This window comes from Xyrauchen texanus, chromosome 20 (genome assembly GCF_025860055.1).
Source record: "Xyrauchen texanus isolate HMW12.3.18 chromosome 20, RBS_HiC_50CHRs, whole genome shotgun sequence".
Taxonomy (NCBI): domain Eukaryota; kingdom Metazoa; phylum Chordata; class Actinopteri; order Cypriniformes; family Catostomidae; genus Xyrauchen; species Xyrauchen texanus.
In genome coordinates, this window is record NC_068295.1 from 22,040,554 (window position 1) to 22,063,369 (window position 22,816).

The following is a 22,816-nucleotide window of genomic DNA, read 5'->3' on the forward strand; positions in this document are numbered from 1 at the left end:
TGTTACCACTGTGCAGGCTGGTGGTGGTGGTGTAATGGTGTGGGGGATGTTTTCTTGGCACACTTTAGGCCCCTTAGTGCCAATTGGGCATCATTTAAATGCCACGGCCTACCTGAGCGTTGTTTCTGACCATGTCCATCCCTTTATGGCCACCATGTACCCATCCTCTGAAGGCTACTTCCAGCAGGATAATGCACCATGTCACAAAGCTCGAATCATTTCAAATTGGTTTCTTGAACATGACAATGAGTTCACTGTACTAAAATGGCCCCCACAGTCACCAGATCTCAACCCAACAGAGCATCTTTGGGATGTGGTGGAACGGGAGCTTCGTGGCCTGGATGTGCATCCCACAAATCTCCATCAACTGCAAGATGCTATCCTATCAATATGGGCCAACATTTCTAAAGAATGCTTTCAGCACCTTGTTGAATCAATGCCACGTAGAATTAAGGCAGTTCTGAAGGCGAAAGTGTCAAACACAGTTTTAGTATGGTGTTCCTAATAATCCTTTAGGTGAGTGTATATATATATGTATGTATATACGTGTGTATATATATATATATATATATATATATATATATATATATACATACATACATACATACATACATACATACATACATACATATATATACATACATACATATATATACATACATGTGTGTGTGTGTGTATGTATGTATGTGTATATATATATATATATATATACATACATACATACATACATACATACATACATACGTGTGTGTGTGTGTGTATTTCTATGTCTGGCACCAACAATCATCCATGCGACTATCTAATCAGCCAATCGTGTGGCAGCAGTGCATAAAATCACGCAGATACGGGTCAGGAGCTTCAGTTAATTTTCAAATCAACCATCAGAATGGGGAAAAAATGTGATCCAAGTTATTTTTGACCACGGTATGATTAATGATGCCAGATGGGCTGGTTTTAGTATTTCTGTAACTGCTGATATCCTGGAATTTTCACACACAACAGTCTCTAGAATTTACTCAGAATGGTGCCAAAAGAAAGTTAGGTGGTTTTAATGTTGTGGCTGATCGGTGTGTGTGTGTGTGTGTGTGTGTGTGTGTGTGTGTGTGTGTGTGTGTGTGTGTATGTATATATATATATATATATATATATATATATATAAACACGTCCGATTGAGCTTGTTGTCAAAAGAGTATTTTTTTACAGTGCTAAAGCTGTCTCAAATCACAAAGCATGCTACTGAAGTTAATGGAAAAACATTGTGCAATTGTAAATAGTGTCTCCTAAGAGAGTTTTTTAAGATTATAAAATCTCTTTTTCTGATGGCTGTTTAGTCTACAGTGAGTAAAATCTGGCTTCTACATTTAGCCTGTAACGAGGTGTTGGTGGGAGGTGTTATGTGTGAGGAGTTCTCATGCTTTTGTTGACTCATTGTTTGTGCTGTTATGACTCCCTCTGTTGCCTTCTGTCTATTCTGTCCTGTGAGGTTCTATCCGGGTAGCTCTGCACCAACAAAGGCCTCTTCACATTGCTTCTTACTCAAGAGAGTAGTGTGCTCTACCTATCCAAGGATAACAACACAGAACAAGTCTATTAATATGAGCCAGAGTCCTTTGTCACTGTAACATTGTAGTTTATGTGTCTAGTTCAACTTGAATAAATATCACAGCAAATGTAAAGATCTGAAGATATATGTTTGCGACTGTGTTTGTGTTGTTTGTCTGCAGAGCTGGAGCGGCCACTAACAGAGCCTCAGATCCAGGTTGTGTGTAAACAGATGCTGGAGGCACTGACTTACCTCCATGAGAATAAGATTATTCACAGGGACCTGAAGGCTGGAAATATTCTTTTTACTGCAGATGGGGACATCAAATTGGGTAATGCCTTTCATGAAATGTGCTTAAATATTGGCTCTCAGGCAACTCTGTGGCAAATGGCAGTATTGAAAATGGGTAATGCCAAATAGATCTTTGGAAAATAAAGGAATAGTTAACACAAAATTAAAACTTTGTCATCATTTACTCACTCTCGTATTGTTTTAAACCTGTTTGGCTTTCTTTTTTCTGTGGAATGGAGTATAAGATTTTAGGCATAACACTGAACTGCTCTTTTCCATGCAAGGAAAGTGGTGATTTATAATGCCAAATAGGGCTGCAACTAACGGTTATTTTGATAATCGATTAATCTAACGATTAAAGGAACGATTATTCGACTATGTATTAAACGTGCTTACAACAATAAAGAGGACAAAATCATCTATTAAAAATACCTCTAAATTACATTACTGAATTAAAGGAAAAAAATCGTTTTTATTAAAGGTTTAGTTTGTCACTTCTTACTGGAGCTTACGCTACGCCTACGTCATACACATATACTCAACACTCATGAACGTGAGGACGGACGTTACTGGAAGCCAGTGATTATAGTTCATGAAGTTATAAATATGGATGTTTTTCTTACAAAAACGCTTCGCTTCTGAAGACCTTTATTAACCCACTGGAACCGTATGGATTACTTTTTTGATGGATGGATGTCCTATTTTGGGCTTCAAAATCTAAGGTACCATTCACTCCCATTATAAAGCTTGGAAGAGCCAGAATATTTTTTTTTTAATAACTCTGATTGTGTTTGGCTGAAAGAAGAAAGTCATAAACACCTAGGATGGCTTGAGGGTGAGTAAATTATGGGATAATTTTCATTTCATTTCATTTTTGGGTGAACTAACCCTTTAAGTTTAATTCAGTAAAGAAATTCACTGCAAAAATCCTATTGTTATCAACTGTTTTTGTCTTGTTTTCCATTTAAAATTGTCTAAAAATCCTTAAAACAAGATACATTTTCTTCAGAAGCACTATATAAGATATTTAGACTTGCTTTAAGAGAATCTTAAATATAAGTGTATTTTGTATATACTTGTATTTTTTTCACTTGGTTATACTTCTGTGAGTGCAGTAAAGACAAATTGTACATATATTCAAGATCTATTCTCTAAAAGATTTTTAGATATTTTAAAATATTTGTATTTTTAATATTATATTCAACATTCTCAGATAACAATTTTTCTTCTGCAGTATAGTTCCTAAAGTAAATGTACACTGTTTTAAATTAGTTTTAGATATTTTTATTGGAAAAAAAGCCAAAACAAATCATAAACGTATTTTGTTGCAATGTATAATGGGGCAAAGACTACCTCTCTCACCTTATCTCTCTCGTATTAATAAAGCTGTGTATTGCCAATTTTCTGCACGATAAGTAATGCACAGTGACATATATTATGATTCAATAAATCGTGAGCATCACATAATCTAGCTGCATGAGCATGAGATGAGCATCCCCGCGACTGTTCATCAGCCATGTTCATCAGCTGGATGCAGTTTCGATCTCTCTCTCTTAGACCGGTACATTCATACAACTCATAGAAGAGGTGCTCACCGCACAGAGAAATGCCAGTTTTGGAGTTTGTAGTTAATTACATGACCTGCTTCTGTATTATTTGAACCTTAATAAAGTTATAACGCATTAAAACTGCATTTAAGATGTTACACTGGGGTGTTTCCTTTAAAGAGCTCTGGCTCCGCTTATTCCACAATGAGAGTGCTTCTGTATTTACTTATTTGGTATTTTTGTATAATTCCCATGTACTTTGTGATTACATAAGCTGAAGCTTTTTGGAAAGTTTAGAGTGCATCTGGACTGTGAGCTGTGTAATTCTTTGTCTCCTCAGTCAGGCGCGAGCTGCAGTGCTGCTCTTGCACGACATTGAGTTTAATATGATCTCATGTTATGTTAAATGAGATCAAACATCTATTCAAGAATGAAAATTTTTGTCGACAATTTTTTATTGTCTATACCGTCAATTAATCTTTTCAGCCCTACTGCCAATTTCCAAAAAAAGGACAAAATAAAACCGCACATAAAAGTAGTCCATATGTCTACTGAAGCCATACAATACATGCTATTCGTGAGCTCCCAGGGAGGGGGAGAGTATCAGTAACTATAGGCTTACATTTTGGTCTTTTTCTCACACAAAGCTATTGTAAGGCTTGAGAAGAATTTGAATGTGGTACATATGTACAGTAGTATTGAGTACTTTTATCATACTTATGTTTTTGGCAGCATAAATCACCATTCACATTGTTGAATGAATGACATTTACATTTTTCGATTAACTATCCCATGTTATAGGGGGAGAAAAGGCAAAATCTCAAATATATGTTAATCTTAGCTTTGAAGTTTTTTTATGGCCAATTTAAGAACAGTTCTCATTTGTTCCATATTGCTGTCAGCCATATGTCTCTAAATTGTAGCAATGTCTCTTCTCAGCTGACTTTGGAGTGTCTGCAAAGAATACAAAGACCCTACAGAGAAGGGACTCTTTCATTGGAACTCCATACTGGTTAGTCACTTAATTTATTAAGTCTTACTCCGAATCAAGAGGAGGATCACAATGTGAGGAACCTAGATGTGAAAATATTGCATAATTTTGCTGAAATCCCCTCCTTTCCTCTCTCTTAAATGGAAGGATGGCACCCGAGGTGGTGATGTGCGAGACATCGAAGGACAGGCCGTATGACTACAAAGCGGACATCTGGTCCCTTGGGATCACTCTGATCGAGCTGGCACAGATTGAGCCGCCCAACCACGAGATGAACCCAATGAGAGTCCTGCTAAAAATAGCAAAGTCTGAGCCCCCCACTCTTGCAGCTCCATCACGATGGTGAGAACTCTGAATCACAATGTATTTTCATCCCTAATGCATTATTGATCCGGTATCCAGAACAGAATTTTTTATTTGCTAGTTGGTGAGTTTACCAAAAATTTGAATTCTGTCATCATTTACTCACCTGCATGTTGAGTAATCACTCACCCAGAGCCCCAACACATGAGCAGCTTGGAACTGCACAGCGTGCTGCTCAATTTATTTGACTGTAATAGCCTGAAATAGCCCTTTCACCAGCAAAGGGTTTATATTTGTTAAACAGGTCCCCAGAGTTCCGTGATTTTCTAAGGAAGGCGCTGGATAAGAATGTGGACAACAGGTGGAACTCTGTACAGCTCCTACAAGTAGGCCCATTTTCTTGTATTATATGATAAAATACTTTTATTCATTTAATTGAAATGCTCAAATTAAAATGCAGGAGATAGTGGGCAGCCATGGTTGATAGTCTCCCTCTTTTTATCCTGGCTCTCTCTCCTTTTAGCATCCATTTATTTTGAACGTAGTTGATAACAAACCATTGCGAGAGCTGATTGCTGAAGCCAAAGCAGAAGTGGTTGAGGAGTTTGACGATGGAAAAGAAGAAGAGGAGGAAGAAGAACCTGAGGCTCAGCTGGTATGAACATTAATATTTTTAACCAATTTCAAGATGGTAGCAACTGGAATCAAGGTTAAAAAATGTTGTTGAAAATACAGTTGTGTTGTTTTCCGTGCAGTTATTTGATTATCTGCATACACAGTTTCTGGTTACTTGCAATCACCTTATCTCTTTTTTTTATGTATTTATATAGGCAGTGCCTGGTCACAAACGTGCATTGTCGGACACCAGCGTCGGCAGCTCAGAGGATGAAAGACAGTACCAGAGCACACCAACTCTTGAGTCGGTCACAGAGAGGGCTGAACCTGAGCGAAAACACAGTTCAGAGGACCAGGCTAGTGACAAGACATCAGACATGGTGGTGGACACCAGTGAGCCCTGTCATACGGAGTATGAGATGATGAACGGGGCTAGTGTGTCAGATGCAAGCACTGAAGACTCACGTTCTGGTGAAGAGGCCATACCAAAAGAAGATTTGCCTAAACAAATGATCACCGAAGTAGAGATTTCTGATCAGCCAAACAACATTGATACTGTCCTCCAAGAGATTGTTACGGTCAGTGAGGAGACTGGAGAGGAAGAGAAGAAAGAAGTGAAGTTGGAGGAGCCACCACAGAAGAAAGAAGATCATGAAGAAATGGAGCATGAGAGGTTGAAGGAAACCAAAACACAAATCACAACAGACAAAACAAAGGAATCTACTCTGATTTCACCAGTAGCTGAACCAGAAAACAAACTTGCCAGTGCTATTGAAGAAGCCATCACTGAAACACCTGAAAGTAGAGCAGATGTTTCAGAAAAGGCTGAAGACAAAATTGAGTGTGAGGAGACAGATAAGAAAGAACTGGAGGAAGAAGAGAAATCAGTGACCTCTCCAGATGTCTATATAGAAGATGTGGAGGAGGTGCGAACAGTAATCTCTACAGATGTTCTTACAGAAGAGGTAAAGTTAGAACTCCCTCAACAACCAACACAGGACCAAGCTAAAGCTGAAGACAAGGCTAAGAAATCAGAACCCATAGAGGCCAAGCCTGTTGTGCCAGAGAATATGCCATCTGTGACAGATAAGTCGGTAGATGTAGTAGAGGAGACCTCTGTGAATGAATTGCCTGTCACGGTCATCAATGGTCTAAAAGAAGAGAAGGTCAGCGCAAAAGAGGAAACTCAGGAAGCCTTAGAAGACAGACCAGATGCACAGGAAGCACCTACAGTGGCTGAGAATGACCCGAAGGCAGATGAGGTGGTGAAGCCTGATGTTGAAAAGGAGAAAGATTCTGACAGTTCTGCTGCAGATACTAACAGCATTGACATCAATCTGTCAATCTCTAGCTTCCTATCCAAAAGCAAGGAGGGATCTGTTTCTATACAGGTACCAGGTTTGATCAGATGTGCTTGAAATTAAGCTTCTTGGGGTAAATATCTTCAATAAATGTAATTTATTCCCACAGGACACCAAGCGGCACAAGAAAACGCTGAAGAAGACCCGCAAGTTTATGGTTGACGGGGTGGAAGTGAGCGTCACCACATCCAAGATTGTCACCGACAATGACACCAAAAGCGAGGAACTGAGATTTCTGAGGTATCTGTCTCTTTTTGGGAATTTGCTATGGTTTTGTCTGGATTCATGTCTGTGTTGTAAATGATGCACAAATAATGTCTTAAAATCTAAGGAAAACCCTTAATTTTCCTTTTGTAGTCTAATTGTGATTACACATGTAACTTGGTGTGTATAAAGGGTGTTTGTTTTGCTCCAGGCGTCAGGAGCTCAGAGAACTGAGGCTGCTGCAAAAAGAGGAGCAAAGAGCTCAACAGCAGCTCAGCAACAAACTCCAACAGCAGAAAGAACAGCTCTTCAGACGCTTTGAACAGGAGATGATGGTAAGCACCCTCATTAGATTTATTTACTTTCAACAAAATGCAGTATTTGAACAAAAGGCCATCTATTGTTTATGGTAGACTCTTTTGTTATGTCTGTAAACACTTCAAGACATTTTCTTTATTCAGATGTACCATTATGCACAACTTAAACGTATCGAAACAAAAAAAGATTGATTGATATAACGGGTGTATTACACCATGTCCTAACCAGGTACTATGTAATAAAAGCGACAAGCGATCCGTTCTACCTATTCCATTTTGAGCTGAGATTTTATCCTAACCAGCCTCTACCAAAGCAAGCAACACACGAAAAGATGTTTTGCCATTGCTCATTTTTTTTTTCCTTCTTCTCCGCCCACAGTTGAGATCTCATTGGTCTTAAATCCTGCTCCTCATAGCATTATATTAAACATCAAATATGCAGTATTGTCTGTGATTTTTCCTGCTTTGTGCAGTATTTTGCTTTCAGTGAGTCCAGGAAAATTTCTTGACACTGGAAACATATTGCTTTGCATCTGGTTAGAACACAATGGTAGTTATATTGGTGCTTTGGTTTAGCTGCTCACTCTGAGCTCAGGTTCAACAGCCTGATGCGGTCTCACAGGGACAGAGACACACAGCTCATGTTGCTCAGAGGGCATTAGTGGTCAGTTACAATAACTCTGTATTCCTCTTTCCCTTTTTCTTTTTCTCTCTAACTTCTTCACAGGGAAAGAAGCGTCAGTATGACCAAGAGGTGGAGAACCTTGAGAAACAGCAGAAACAGACCATAGAACGTCTTGAGCAGGACCACACCAACCGGTTGAGAGATGAGGCCAAAAGGATCAAAGCGGAGCAGGACAAGGAGCTCTCCAAGTTCCAGAACATGCTGAAGAACTGCAAAAAAGAGGTAACTGAGAAAGAGATGTGCAGAGTCAGATGCATGGTGTTTATGCATGCATTTGTTTAGGGGGCCATGACCTGTTGCCATATTGGTATGCTTTTAGATGGGCTGCTTCTATTTTATATTTCTTTCATTCTTGTTTTTTTGGGGTGCAACTTGTTAAAAGCCAAACCAACACTCAGGCATTTCACTAGCGAATGTGCATTAGCAGCTTTGCTTCCGAATCACAATACAGCTGCAAGTTGAATCGATTTCTTTGCTTGTCTGTTTTGACACATCTCAGCAAATGCAAAGCAGTTTTTTTCTTATCACATTGTTCTTGCTGAACCAAACTCTGGCTTACCTCCAACCACAGAGTGGCTTCAAAGCCAGCTTTAAAGATGAATTGAGTGCTAAGCAACCAACTAAATGCTCTTTTCTTTCTCTCATGGGTTCCTCATTCTGGAGTTTTCAAGTGTTGCTTATGGATAGAAGGATTTCAGTGCAATCTTTCATGCATGGCGTAATGGAAATGGGGCTTAGTGTGGATCTTTCATATGACCTGTCGTAGTTACTTTTACATACTAATGCATGGTGCATTGGCTTTCATAGTAAGAAACCTGTTTGGTTTGTCATCGCATGATCAGCCAGCATGATTCGTGCTCTGAGATATGATTGTATCTCGCACCAATCTGTGTCTTAGCACCTGTTTGGCTCTCTAGTCTTATTAGGTACTTTTGTGGTCATACTTGACAGCTTGTTCCTTTCTAATGCTTAAGTCATCATCAACTCTGTCGTCTGCATGGACATGCCTTAATGGAGTCAGTGATCTGCTCTTCCTCTTTCTCCTCATGATATACTGTTCAAATGTATTTTGATTACCATTTATTAATTCTACCCATAAAGTATTATGTTCTATATGTAGTAACATTTGTATTAATTTATAATATTTATATATATTTTTTTTAAACAGATATGGATACTGATATGTTTTGATATGATTTTGTAAATGTCATTAATGGTGATGCATGTGTGAGTGTGATGTAATGAATGGAGATCAGTGTTTGGTGGAGGGCCTCTTCTCAGTGATCTGCTTTTGTCAGGACTGTATTACATATTGTAATTCATACTACATTAATAGACTTGAAATTACTGTTTAAGTGATCTCTATTAAAAGATGCACACCTACTGGTATACCTGTATTGCTGAACAGCAGATAAAGTTAGCAGTGGTTGACCCATGTGATATCTAAAGGTTATCACTAGGCAGAATGACAACTTCTGTTAATCAGCCAATCAAGCACATGATAGTTTAAAAATGGCCAAATGTTGTCTAGTGCAGTGGTTCCCAGCTCTAATCCTAGAGACCCTTCCAACACTGCACTTTTTGTATACCTTTTCTGACACACCCAATTCAGGTCTTGGAGTCTCCACTAATGTCTGATGAGTTGAAATGGGTGTGTTTGATTGGAGAGATATTTGATTATACAAAATGTGTAGTGTTGGGGGCCTCCAGGAACAGAGTTGGGAACCACTGGTCTAGTGTATTTTAAAGACGTTATTTTAGGTAGGGGTAAAAACAGGACTACAAGACATCTGATTTTGAAATCGACGTAGTCTTCTGCAGTCAGCACCGTGTGATTGATATTGTTTATTGCAAAGATCATATATCTTACTGTTAATAAAAGTATGTCAAATTATAGTCAAAAGATTAAGCAGTTCATATTCTCAAATCTTATGTAAAAAAAGTAAAACGAGAAAAGATTGCTTCAATAGACGGTTCTATGTAAACTTAGTGTTGCACAGTAGCCTATCAGTGCCATAGTACTACCATGGACTCAAGCTTCATAATTCTGGCTATACCAAGTATTTTTTTTTTTTTATTAAAACGGTTGTTGCTTATGCAGTACGGTGCTCATTGAAGAGCAAGCCAATGCATAGTCAAGACACAACCACCAAAGACCTCCATATTTGTGGGCCATTTACTCTGAACGCGTCTGTCTTTCTATGCAAGCATGCGCTAGATGGACGTCTTTGAATATTGCACCGTGTCTCGCGGTTTTATTTTTCCCTGTTACACTGCGCATAATCTTAGTCCAAGAATGTGATCAGTCTGAACAGACATTTAAGTCATCGTCAGTGCTTGCCACACATCCAAAATCTGAATGCTCATTTTGTCATTGTGCATTTTTATCTTAAATTTAGACAAATAGATTCAATGTATCAGTTTGGCTTATATATTGGTCTTTCACTGAAAGATAAAAGAATATTTTCACAACAATTTGATTAGTGACTGACATTTCTGAGACCGATACCATACAGAGGTCAATGCGATAGACTTGCCTCCTCAAGCAAAGTCTCTTTCAGTTAGTCGTTTTCTTCATCAAACTGACATTTTGACAGAGTGACACGACATCCCATGCTGATGTTTTGCTGAAAACAGTGCCCGTTTGATACCACAGTTCAGCTCCCTTTGCAAAAGAAAATGTCAGCTGTAGATATACAGAAGTGTGCATCTTTTGGGAGATTAATTTGAGGGCATCTGTCATATTCTGATGGTTGTGAAGGTTAAGAAGGGATCTATATTAGATGTTAGATGGCTTTTACTGTTCTTTAGCTTCTCATCAACTCTTGACAAAATCTCTGATCATGGGTATTGGATTCATCTTTATATTTACTGCTAACTCAGTCTAAACTAATCACTGGTGGTTTGGGTATGATTATCTCTCAAATACTAAAACCAATCATCATCGTAGTGAATTAATCCTTCATGTCAGGATTTGCATGACATTCTCAGACTAATTATTTGGCTGCCAAATTAATTCCTTGCGAGAGTAAAGCCTTCATTCCCAACAGTCTGCATGCTCACACTTTAGGTCGAACAAGAGGTTGGACTGTCCCCCAAACACATAAGAAAAGAGCTCATGAAACGTGTAAAGGAAGATCTAGCAGTTGTTCAACACGAAGAGGTAATTTAGTCACCAGACAGCACACACACAACCTGAACCTCTTCTTTTTTTCTGCCCCTCTGGCCTTGAAGTGTAGAAGTAATGCAAAAAATCAGGGTTCTTCCTTGGAATTCTTATGGAAAAGAAACTCCGTAATCGTGAACAATTCCTCTGCAAAGAGAGAGCTATAACAGACTAATGAAGACACGCATGTCAAGGATGACAGCTGCACTAATGGATGATGGTCCAGATGGGCCCCCACTGACCCTCAGACTCGCCTGCTACTAAACCAGCTCTCTCACATGTTGTCCATCAGTCAAGAGCAGTGGTTTTCAAAGTCGAACCACCAATATTTGAATACCTACCAATGTTAAAAGTACTGGCGGTACAGGGTACCTGCGTGTTGTAAGTCTGCACGTGCTCTATAGAGCGCTTGTTGCTAGTGGTGAATATTTAGCATTAGATTACTTTTTAATATTTTTATATATATTAAATTATGTATATTTATTTAATTTAAAAATATAAAGTACTATTTACTCTATTTTATTAGTCTCTTAAAACATTACTTTAAAACATTGAAAGAATGTTTAATTAAGAAACACTACATTGGTTTTATTGAATTTGTTAATATTTAAATAGCATATATGTTAATTCATTTATTTTTTGGGTGCTGTGGGGGGAAAAAATACTATAAAGTTGTGCCGTAGTTTAAAAAGTTTGAGAACCACTGGTCTTGAGGAACAGAATTATCTGCATGCAGGTCTCAGCCTGGCCAAAGGTGTCCGAGACCCTGGAAGCTAACAGATGACCGCAAGAAGAAGAATAGATTGTAGGAAGGAAGAAGTGTGTGAGGTGTGTGTGTGGTTTGCATGGGATACGGATGAGTGCTGGTGTGTGTGTGTCCCCTGTTCCTGACATGGTGGAGTTGGCTGTGTTTTGCTCCACAGGGGGTGGCCCAGGTTATGATACAGTCTTTTCAGTTGTCCTCATGTGCTCTGTTCAACGCTCAGATGCAGGATGTAAGTTTCCTCTCTCCTCGTGACTCAACCCTCTCACATGTGTCCGTCCATCACGCATATTACAGAGCAGATGCACACACAAATGCACACCAATGAGTCAATAAAGATTTTTGTTTAATGATACAAAATATATATATTTTTTTGTAAATGGTCTGCACTTATATAGCTCTTTTTTTAACCTTTTTTCAAAGCGCTTTACTCTGTGATTCACACACACCAATGACGGCAGAGCTGCCATGCAAGGCGCTAGCCTGCCATTGGAAGCAACTTGGGGTTCAGTGTCTTGCCCAAGGACACTTCGGCATGTGGAGTGATGTGGGCCAGGAATCAAACCGCCACCCCTGTGATTAGTGGCCAACCCGCTCTACCACCTGAGCCACAGTCTCCGCTTTTACTTTTTAATGCCAAGTATCCCAATCATTCGCTGTCAGATGACAAATTGCAAATAGCTTTTTATCTGTAATAAAAGGAATGTAGATTGGTTCCTAATACATGTATAGTTCACCCAAAAATTTTACTTGAAGTACTCCTCTTCATACCACATCCCAGATGTGTATAACTTTTTCTTCTGCTGAAGATTTTTAGAAAAAGTTCTCAGCTCTTTAAGTACATACAATGTAAGTGATTGGTGATTTAGAACTCCAAAAGCTCCTAAATAAGACTCCAGTGGTTAAATCATTGTCTTCTGAAGCAATCTAGTTGGTTTTGGGTGAGAACAGATCAAAATATAACTCCCTTTTCACTGTACATCTTGCTATTGCAGTCTCAAGGCGCGATCATGATTTCAAACTTGATAACAAAAATGACACTAGCAGAGCTGTTTTGATTAGATTTAATACAATCATTTTGCTCAAGCACATCACTTTTGTTACAGCACAGTGTTTTATTGTGATGTGGACGGCACATGCGGGCAGGAAGGTGCTCTGTTGTTTTGGAGTGCTGTCGCTGTGTTGCTGCAGTGTCTCAGTATATTTTCTATCCGCTTGCTCTCTCTCTCATACTGTTAATGAATCTAGTCAAGTTTCTGTGCATCACCCGTGCTGCTTTTTATTGTCTGCCACTGAAGGCCAAGCTCAAAACAGGAGTTGAAGCTAAGATCTCTCAGGTGTTTAGAATGATTTTTGAGTCCATTTATTGTTTTTTCTATTATCATCATTATTATTATTAATAATAATATTAATAATAATAATAATGGTTTATCTCTTTATTAGCATATACAGTGGGGTCCAAAAGTCTGGGTCCACATCAAATTTTTGATTTTTAATTAAACCTGTAAAAGTTTTATAATTTGGAAAAATTAAAAAATGATAATTTATGACAAAATAAAATGAAATATTTAAGTGTCTGCATTGTTCTAGGTCACTAATCAAATGGAAGCAAACACTGTCCATGTTAGCTCTTTTGTAGAAAGTAACATGGAACATAAAGTTTTACACAATGCTGTCATTAAAGCAAAAGGGACTTTACATACCACTAAATACTAAGGTATTCTGAAACTCGAGTACATTTTTCAATTCAACTTGTCATTCAGGTTATGCTAATAAGTGATAATATGAGACAAAATCTTTTAAACTGAAAAAAAAATAAAATCCTTTACTAGTGGTCTCAGAACCCCACTGTATACAATGCTGTTACCTTTATTGTTCTAGTTGCATCAGATTTCAGTGTTACTGTATGCAATATCTTTAGGTTCAATTATATGTCATATGACTTTGAAAGTATTGGTAATCTTTTCTGTTGTTTCTTCCGATCTTTATGTATCTTTATCCATTCATCATGAATATCAATGTTTTATATTTGTTAAATGGATTGTGTGTGACTTTCTCCTCTTAATGTTGTAGTATCAGTGCTGTGGGATTGCTCATGTGAAATGCCACTTTTAATGGTCCTCTCTTGTGCATCATGCACAAATACTAATTTTTAACACCCCTGCTGTTCCTCTACCCCTGTATCCCTTTTTCTTTCTCTTCTGCTTACTCTCTTTCTCTCTCAGGAGCAAGAGTTTCTCCAGAGGCAGCAGCAGGAGCTGGATGGAGCTCTGAAGAAGATCATTCAGCAGCACAAGCTAGAGATCGCCACTATAGAGAGAGACTGTCTCAACCACAAGCAGCAGCTCATGAGAGGTCAGACACCATTTACAGAGAGGATATTTTCATCTTAAACCAGTGTGTTCGACTATTCAGTTTAGTACCAAAGGTAGAGCTACAGTATAATGATTACTCAAATTGCTGCATCTAAAACTTCACTGGCAGATTTTAGTAGGAAAGTTTGTGTAGGCACTTGTTGAATTGTGGTTACTTTCATAACCTTAAATAAAGCCACTGAGTGTTGAAGTGTATTAATATCGGTCACGTTTCAACTCAAGCCACATAGGAAACGAAACAAACCAAACAAGATACCTGCTTCAGTATACATTCAAGATCTCTGTACCTCAGTCACTGAAATACAATGCTATTTTCAGACAGCGGTCCAATTAAGCTCTTAAAGTCCTATAAATGCCAGAAGCACGCCTCTTGAGGTGTGGCCTAGATCTCATTTGATGAGATGTGGATGAGATTATGATCCCAGACAGACTGAAATTAACCGTCTATGATGATTTGTAATGATCTGTGCGACATCATACCTGCAAACATGGCTAAACATGCACAGAGTTAAACCATCAGGTCTCCTTTCAAAGCCTCTGCCCAGTGTGTCAATGTTTCTAAAAGATGTAATATTTCTTTCCTCATTTCTTTGGCTCACAAAAACACAGCTCGAGAGGCAGCTATGTGGGAGCTAGAGGAGCGCCACCTGCAGGAAAAACACCAGTTGCTGAAGCAGCAGCTAAAGGACCAGTACTTTATGCAGAGACATCAGCTCCTCAAGAGGCATGACAAGGTGAGCCCTTCCTGTCATCCTTATAATCTTTGTTTGTTAGAGCTATTTGTGTTTTTCACGTTGAGTTAAAAACTGTTAAACTTTTAAGATCTGTTCTTTTGCGCTCTTAGCTGTTTTTGAATGCAAGAATTTGTCTAATGTAATTGGCCCCCTAAGAAACACTTCTAATCAGGGTCAGGTGAAAATGAAATTGATTAACTATATAGGACTTCCTTAAGACAGAATAGGCGACTACTCCATTATGACATTTGTTTGTTGCGCATACCCCTAATGTGTTTTTGTGTTCCCACATGGCTGGCCATCAGGAGATGGAGCAGATGCAGGGTTATAACCAGCGGCTAATAGAGGAGATGAAGAACAGGCAGGCACAAGAAAGAGCTCGGCTGCCGAAGATCCAGCGCGGCGAAGCAAAGACCCGCATGGCGATGTTTAAAAAGAGCCTGCGGATCACTGGAACAGGAACACCAGAGCAGGACAGAGAGAAGATCAAACAGGTCAGGCTCTATATCAGTGTCAGAAGAAGTTCAATAATTCCACTGTCCATTCAGGGGACAACACCAAAGGAATCAGGTTTGTGGTTCATTTTCTCTAAACTTTTGGGGCATTTTCTTTATTGTTTTTGAGCAGTTTGCGGCTCAAGAGGAGAAGAGACAGAAGAATGAAAGACTTCATCAGCACCAGAAGCATGAGAACCAGATGAGAGACCTTCAGTTACAGTGTGACTCCAACATCAGAGAACTTCAGCAGATGCAGGTCCATAACACATTCCCACTAACACACATTGTTCTCATATACTAGCCATTTTATGTGTTCATATGAACACTTGTATTATCTCTTATTTTCTTCCTCATTCCTTCATGCTTGCATTTTTTGATTGCATAACTCTGCTTTCCTCTTGTCTTTTGTTGTAACATCCGGGTTGCTGTCTTTTTACCATCAGAATGAGAAGTGCCACCTGCTGATTGAGCATGAGACTCAGAAGCTGAAGGAGCTGGATGAGGAACACAGTCAGGAGCTCAAAGACTGGAGGGAGAAGCTTCGGCCAAGAAAGAAGGTAATGTATAACAACAATGTTGTGCTGAGATTTTGCTGGTGATGATTTTAATGTGCTTTTTATTTGACTATTATGTTGCCTAAAGAGGGTGTCATTAGACTCATGTCATAATCCTTAAGGGCTGCACAATTGATCAATATAACATACAAATGTCAGGATTGTCATGCGATTTATTAAACTGCAGAAGTCTGTGATTTAAATAAATTAATATATGTTTTTGGTGTGTTTCAAGGTGAACGATTGATGTACTGTTCTGTGTGAATGCATAGAGCTCATGATCATGCCCTGTTTTCAGCTCTCTCTTTAAACATTTTTAATCTGTTTTGTTGAAACAGGGGTGGACCTAGCAGTAGGCAAATGTAGGCCTAAGGCCCCCAAAAGCTGAAGGCCTCTTAAAAATACAAATTCTATTTTTTTTATTATTATTATTAATGCTAAATAACGTATGCTTAAAAAGAAAACCTGTTATAACACCAATATGATTAATATCGCTGTTATTTTCAGCACTGTCAACGCAGGCAACCCCTCTGCTCCCTCAGATCAGGCTGTAATGAAATATTCCATGGTTTTCCGCAACGACGCAATTTCGTGGTGTAAACAGTTGAAAGCGAGCCTCACTGTTCGGACAATTTCATCATATGCACTATACCTATATACACTGTTCGGTTTGGTTTTAATTTGTGGAGGTAAAAAAATGAAACGGAAAAATTCTAGTGTGGCAGAGATAAAGGGAGGTATCTAAATTAATCTCCACACGCCTGAAGGGAAAAACATCCTATTTCTGAACAGCACTGCTTTCACAAGCACAGCCGTTAACGTGAGCAGTCATTCACCAGTCACAAATACAGTGTTGATGATGATGATGTGACTGTTGATTACACTCCTGAAAATAGTTACCATAATGTTGAAGTTAATGTCAATAACACCACTTGTGGAGACATGGAGTGTTTGATGATAAGATTTGCTAATGCCAAGGCACGCAGAGTCGAGTTTTGTCTGTTTAGATACTGTGTAAATTGTTCATTGAAGTTCAAATTGATGGAGGAAAAGTGCAATAAAGAAAGAAGTGTGAGACAGAAAAAGGTATCGCATTGGTATGTATTGTATATGGTAGCCGGATTGTGTTTGATAAGTGTTGAACCAAAGCGACACCGCAGAGAAGGGAAGCTCAGAGAAAATCTAGCTAAATGTGTACAATTGGTGAGGGCCCTATTCCTGCACTTTGCCGTGGTCCCCAAATCACTAAATCCACCCCTGTGTTGAAATGATTGTTCCTCTGATTTAAAAATAAATAAATAAATAAAGCTTTTATACCATTTCAGAACAAATATATAATAATCTATATTGAATTTTGTCAATAGACTAAAAAATTAGAGATATAATTTTTGAAGCCATCTAGACTCATCTAATGGAACAGAATACAGGTGTCATGAGACATGTATTTTTTTCTTTTAAAACATGGGATTTCCTGCATAAATGCTGAAAAAATAAAACAGCACAACGTGTCACATCTGTCAAAGACATATATCAAATGCATATTTACTAGGGGTGTAACAGTTCACATTTCTCTCAGTTGGGTTTGTATCACAGTTTTGGTACAGTTTGGTATATGTTATGTTCAGGGGGAAAAATATTACTGCCAAATCCAAACTAAAAATATTCTATTTGGTAACAGACACTTCAAGAGATTTGCCCTAACTACACATCACCATGATTTTACTACAGTAACCATAGTTTAAACATTGTATTTGTAGTAAAATCATAGTAACCACAAAATTAACATGGTTACTGTCATGGTTACAATACTATAGTAAAATCAAGATTACTATATGGAAACTGCAGTATTACTGTTGTAAAATGATCATTAATTGTATCAAATCTATGAAGAAAACAATGGTGACAGTAGTCATTGTTACTTCAGTCATGGCTACTACAATATTACTATAGTAAAACCATGGTTAATTCTTTTTTTTTTTTTATGTCCCCTTTTCTCCCAACTTGGAATGCCCAATTCCCACTACCTCGTGGTGGTGCGGTTACTCACCTCAATCTGGGTGGTGGTGGACAAGTCTCAGTTGCCTCCGCTTCTGAGACAGTCAATCTGCAAATTTTATCTTGTGGCTCATTGTGCATGACACCGCCGAGACTCCGCATGTGGAGGCTCATGCTACTTACCACGCGCCCCACTGAGAGCGAGAATTCCTAATCGCGGCCATGAGGAGCTTACGACATGTGGCTCTACCCTCCCCAGCAACTGGGCCAATTTAGTTGCTTAGGAGACCTGGCTGGAGTCACTCAGCACACCCTTCGATTCAAGCTCACAACTACAAGGGTGGCAGTCAGCGTCAACACTCGCTGAGCTACCCAGCCCACCGATGTGAATTTTCTTGATAAAAAAAATTATAGTGCCTGGTAAGGTGCATGTAAAATGACTAGAAATAGCATTTTAGCTTAAAGCTGACAATTTACACATGGTTTATTTCTGTTTCTTCTGCTCCAAACCTCTCTGTCTACTCGTATGAGTGTAACACATCATAAGAAAGTGTTTCACCGCTGTTCAAATGCATTTTGGATCGCATAATTTATATGTATAAATGGTTTCCATCTGAAAGGTCTAAATATTAAATTAAACAATTGACAATGAAATGCAAAGTAATCTCTTCAGAAATCAAAATACTTTTTGAATGTAACTGTATTCTAAATTCCATTGATTTAAATTGTATCTGTAGTGGAATACAGTTACTTACATTTTGTATTTTAAATACGTAATCCCGTTACTCCCCAATCCTGTGTACCTGAATTATTACGCTACATGCATCAACACAAAGTGCATTTCAAACTCAACTTAATGAATATTCAACATTTAGGATCTCTACATCACTATAGAAGTATAGACTATAGAACTTGCTATTAAAGTTAATATGAGAATGGATGTCGTAACGTGACCGGAGTATCTTAATGCGATTGGAGTATCTTAATCATGCGTGGAAATCCCACATCTTCATCAGCAGAGCAAGGGCAACATAACTTTGGCTATGAACTCCCCAAGCTCATAAGTTCTTGTTTCCTGTCTGTCCGAACTTGCACTGAGTGCCTGCTTAAAGACAGAAGGGAGTGTGTCTGTGTAGTTTTGGGCTCTCCTGTGGCTCTGTGCACACCACACGCTATATATCCTCTGGTGATGTCAGCATAAATAAATAATCGTATATCTATGTATTACCAGTATACGGCACTCGCGTCGAGCAATGTCTGTAAACTGCCTGTTTTGTGAACCTTTTTTGTCCATCTGTGTTGTAATTGACTGCATAAAGAAAAAGTTCCCAGACAGGAGACTTAAATGATGCCGGGGCTTCTCTCTTGCAGCTTGTTTTGTCCGCTTGCAATTTTGCCAACTAACGCGTGCAGGACTATGATGTCATCAACTGATTTAACATACTAACAGTAAATATGACAGTTTCTCTCTGTAGAAAGTTGAGCCACGTGAAACACCGGTGGAGTGTGTCCATCTACAGAGCCATACAGGTTCATTAGCGGAGGTTACAACTGTGCATGTCTATTTGTAGCTTTATTTTATTTGCCAAACTGTATAATTCAGATGTGTTATTAAAGTAGAGATGAAATGCGGAGCAAATGCTTACTGAAACTTGGTTGGTGAACCATACGGTTTGTTTTTTACCGAGAACCATTACACCCCTAATATTTACATATCAAAACAATATAAAAACAAAACAAGCAAAGAACCATTCAGATCGATAAAGGATCATGTTCACTGTGAATGGCCCCTTACTCTGGAGACTCAAGAATAGCACACTCAAGTCAGGAATTTCCCACATTATGAAAGCCAAACTTGCAGGAATGATTACTGTTTTTCTTGATTGCTAACACACTATAACAGATTCTATTGGCCCAGTTCCCATAATCATTACTTAAACTCTCAAAGCAAAGACACGTTTCTCAAAACTATTAACACAATTCATCTGTTTTCACACATGCTCCAATTTGTTTAATATGTTCAGCAAAACTCTACACAAAATGCACTCATTTTGCATAGGTTTAACAATGTTCTCATTCAGAAAGCGCAAGTACTCAAAATTAGAGGTGCGCCAATACCAATTTTTGAAGGCCGATACAAGTACCAAGTGCCTAGTTTTGGGTTTAGGCCGATACCAAGTACAGATATGAGTAGTTTTGTTTTTGTAAACTTATGCCATTCTATATGTATTTAATATCTTAATATTGCCAATATTAGCATTTTCAGTCATTAAAAATGACAATTCTGGACTGTTTTAATAGGGTGTAGCTTACCTTTAAAAGTATCCCAGCTAACATGTACACGTTATTTATTCTTTATCGTTGTTATTTTATCCATATTGTTCAGTACATTCACGGAGAGGAGAGTTCCGCGTTAGTATTGATTTATTGTTCTCTATTTGTTGTGTTGAGCCTGACTGAGTTAGACGTCTGTTCGATTGCTTTATACTGTGTTGTTATTGTGCTGAAATAAAGTGATAGACAGTAACTTCCATAACTTTTTCCAGCTACTTTTAAAAATTTTGGATTCTGGCACGAGCAGAGCCTTTCTGAAAGTTGAGCCTTCACGGTTAGCATAGAATAGCGTAACACGGCGGCCCCATAGACATTCTATGGGCATACACTGGCGAGGAAACAAGAGGCCGTTCTTTTTGAATGGATGTCTATAAATACTCTTCATGACGTTGAATTAACTGCTTTTTGTGAGGAAACAGTTCATCACTTAAAGAATTGACCACCTGTCCACTAATCTTAAACATGATTTACACTATATAGTCTGTTTGGTGTAAACTACGAGTTTCATATGATAAAATTGCGATTTATTAAGAGATCTTACGACATCCATGTGTCAGATTACAGCTCTCCCCATTCATTTCTATGGTATCTGTAAACTGTGACTAACTATCGTTACACTCTAGTTGACCATTACAAGTCGTTACACTCTCTTCTATGATAGAACTGCAAAGGTTATCATCTCTATAATAGAAGATTTCTGGCATCTGATCATAGAGTTTTTCTTTTCTATTAACACAAATGTTCGGGGAGAGAAGGTGGATGAAATGAGAACTCTAATTAGTTTCAACGTATTTCTTTCTTAACTTTCTTGCTGTCTTTTATCCGTCAAAATTACATTTGGAATTATCCGTTAAAAAAATCCTGGATGACTGGCAAGCACTTGGGAATGCGAGCTCTTGCATCACACATACGGGAGGGGGCGAGAGAAGGCATGTGTATGTGAGAGAAACCATTTTTATCAGGTAAAGATGTATAGAATATAAAACCTGATGTTCAACATTTATATGGTTTAAACAAAAACAAAATTCACATTTCAACCACGTCATTATATTAATGTACTCTGAAAAACCCCTCAGTATTACCCCGTTACGAGTATTACTGAGTAGTATTTGTGCATCTCACTCAAGGCATCATATCATGAACTCAGTTAACACATTTCTCCATGTGTAAACACTTAAGTAGCAAAGTTGTTCACACACCAGTCAGAATTTCAGGATGAATAAAAATGGCCACAGGTGATTATATGCTTTGGAAAATGGATTCTTACGATGTTTGAAGAGATGAAAGTCAGAGAGACAGCAGACAGGGATAGAGGGGAAGAGGAAGATGAAGGGGCTCTACAGTACTCTGGTCGACTCTTCTTGTGCATTATATAACAATGCTGGGCAACAAGTCAACAAGGTTTTTGTGGTTACATCTATCATTTACGTAAACCTTCAGACAAGAAAACAGGTAGCTACAGTAACTGCAGTTACTGAAACTTACTGTAAACAAGTGGGAAAATCTACAGTGCTTCTGTACTACATTACTGCAGTGTAGAGGTCATGTACTCTACTATGTAGTGCATGTACTGCATCACGTTAATGACACTTTCAGGCATAATTTGTGAAAATGGATGTCTATTTTGTGTAATCCGACAGTACTTGTTCTACTGTAATGTACTGTATTTTTTGCAGGACTGAGGAGCATCTGACAATGTAGTATGATTTTTTTTAATACTTACAGTATATCATATTCCTTAATTTACTGTATGCTAATTTCTCTGTACTTTGAAACAATTGATTTGTGTAGAGTTTTTGACAGTGATTTTCACCCAGCATCCCTTTACTGTAATGTAGGGTTACCCTCAAATAAGATTTTGAAATCTTCCATATTTTGTATAGTAACATGTGCTATAACCGCAAACATCAATAGATTGACCTGCAAAATTGTCCCTGATTTACAGTAAAGAGGTTTTTGTAGCAGTGTTTTGAATTGATTGAACACTCTTGTGTTGTGAGAAGTGTAATAGTTTGTGTGTTTCTGAGTTTGTGTGCCAAATCAATTCAATCTTTAAAATTAACAGAAGATAATGCTTTTCAATGAAATATTAAATTTTTTACATGGAAGTTTTTGGTTTGTACAAATTGGTGTGTAGTTTTGAGGTTGTGTTTTATAGTTTTGAGAAAATGGTGAATTGTTAAAGAAAAAAAATGTATTGATGTCTTCACAATCAAGAAAAACTTGATTTAAAACTTGTTTAACTGTTTTAAGTTATTAGTTTAGGAAGTAACATTTTCAAAGAATCAAGTTGTGTGAATTTATAATATTTTGGAATATGTCATTTTATTTTGGGTAGGACTGATGTTTATCACTGGACACAATATATGATTCTCTCCTTCTCTCTCTCAGGCTCTGGAGGAGGAGTTCACACGGAAAATGCAGGAACAAGAAGTCTTCTTCAAGATGAGTGGAGAGTCTGAATGTCTCAATCCCACTGCTCAGAGCAGAGTCTCTAAATTCTATCCCATTCCCAGTGTTCACTCCTCTGGCTCTTAACCT

At 38.1% G+C, this 22,816-nt stretch overlaps 1 protein-coding gene across 4 annotated transcripts in view; it reads left to right on the forward strand.

The window, feature by feature from the left end:
- slka (STE20-like kinase a) overlaps positions 1 to 22,816 on the forward strand; it is a 39,724-nt gene extending 16,908 nt beyond the window's left edge. For 2 of the 4 annotated variants that reach the window (XM_052150675.1, XM_052150678.1), the window contains 16 exons: positions 1,725 to 1,874; positions 4,321 to 4,393; positions 4,520 to 4,714; positions 4,980 to 5,061; positions 5,199 to 5,330; positions 5,506 to 6,681; positions 6,761 to 6,891; positions 7,067 to 7,190; positions 7,900 to 8,079; positions 10,928 to 11,020; positions 14,012 to 14,141; positions 14,771 to 14,895; positions 15,201 to 15,389; positions 15,523 to 15,648; positions 15,836 to 15,949; positions 22,667 to 22,816. In XM_052150675.1, coding sequence (XP_052006635.1) covers positions 1,725 to 1,874; positions 4,321 to 4,393; positions 4,520 to 4,714; positions 4,980 to 5,061; positions 5,199 to 5,330; positions 5,506 to 6,681; positions 6,761 to 6,891; positions 7,067 to 7,190; positions 7,900 to 8,079; positions 10,928 to 11,020; positions 14,012 to 14,141; positions 14,771 to 14,895; positions 15,201 to 15,389; positions 15,523 to 15,648; positions 15,836 to 15,949; positions 22,667 to 22,813 — 3,167 coding nt within the window. In that variant the 3' untranslated portion in view covers positions 22,814 to 22,816. Of the gene's footprint in view, positions 1 to 1,724; positions 1,875 to 4,320; positions 4,394 to 4,519; positions 4,715 to 4,979; positions 5,062 to 5,198; positions 5,331 to 5,505; positions 6,682 to 6,760; positions 6,892 to 7,066; positions 7,191 to 7,899; positions 8,080 to 10,927; positions 11,021 to 11,946; positions 12,019 to 14,011; positions 14,142 to 14,770; positions 14,896 to 15,200; positions 15,390 to 15,522; positions 15,649 to 15,835; positions 15,950 to 22,666 lie in introns of all 4 variants that reach the window. The other 2 variants (XM_052150676.1, XM_052150677.1) reach the window with 2 other exon arrangements.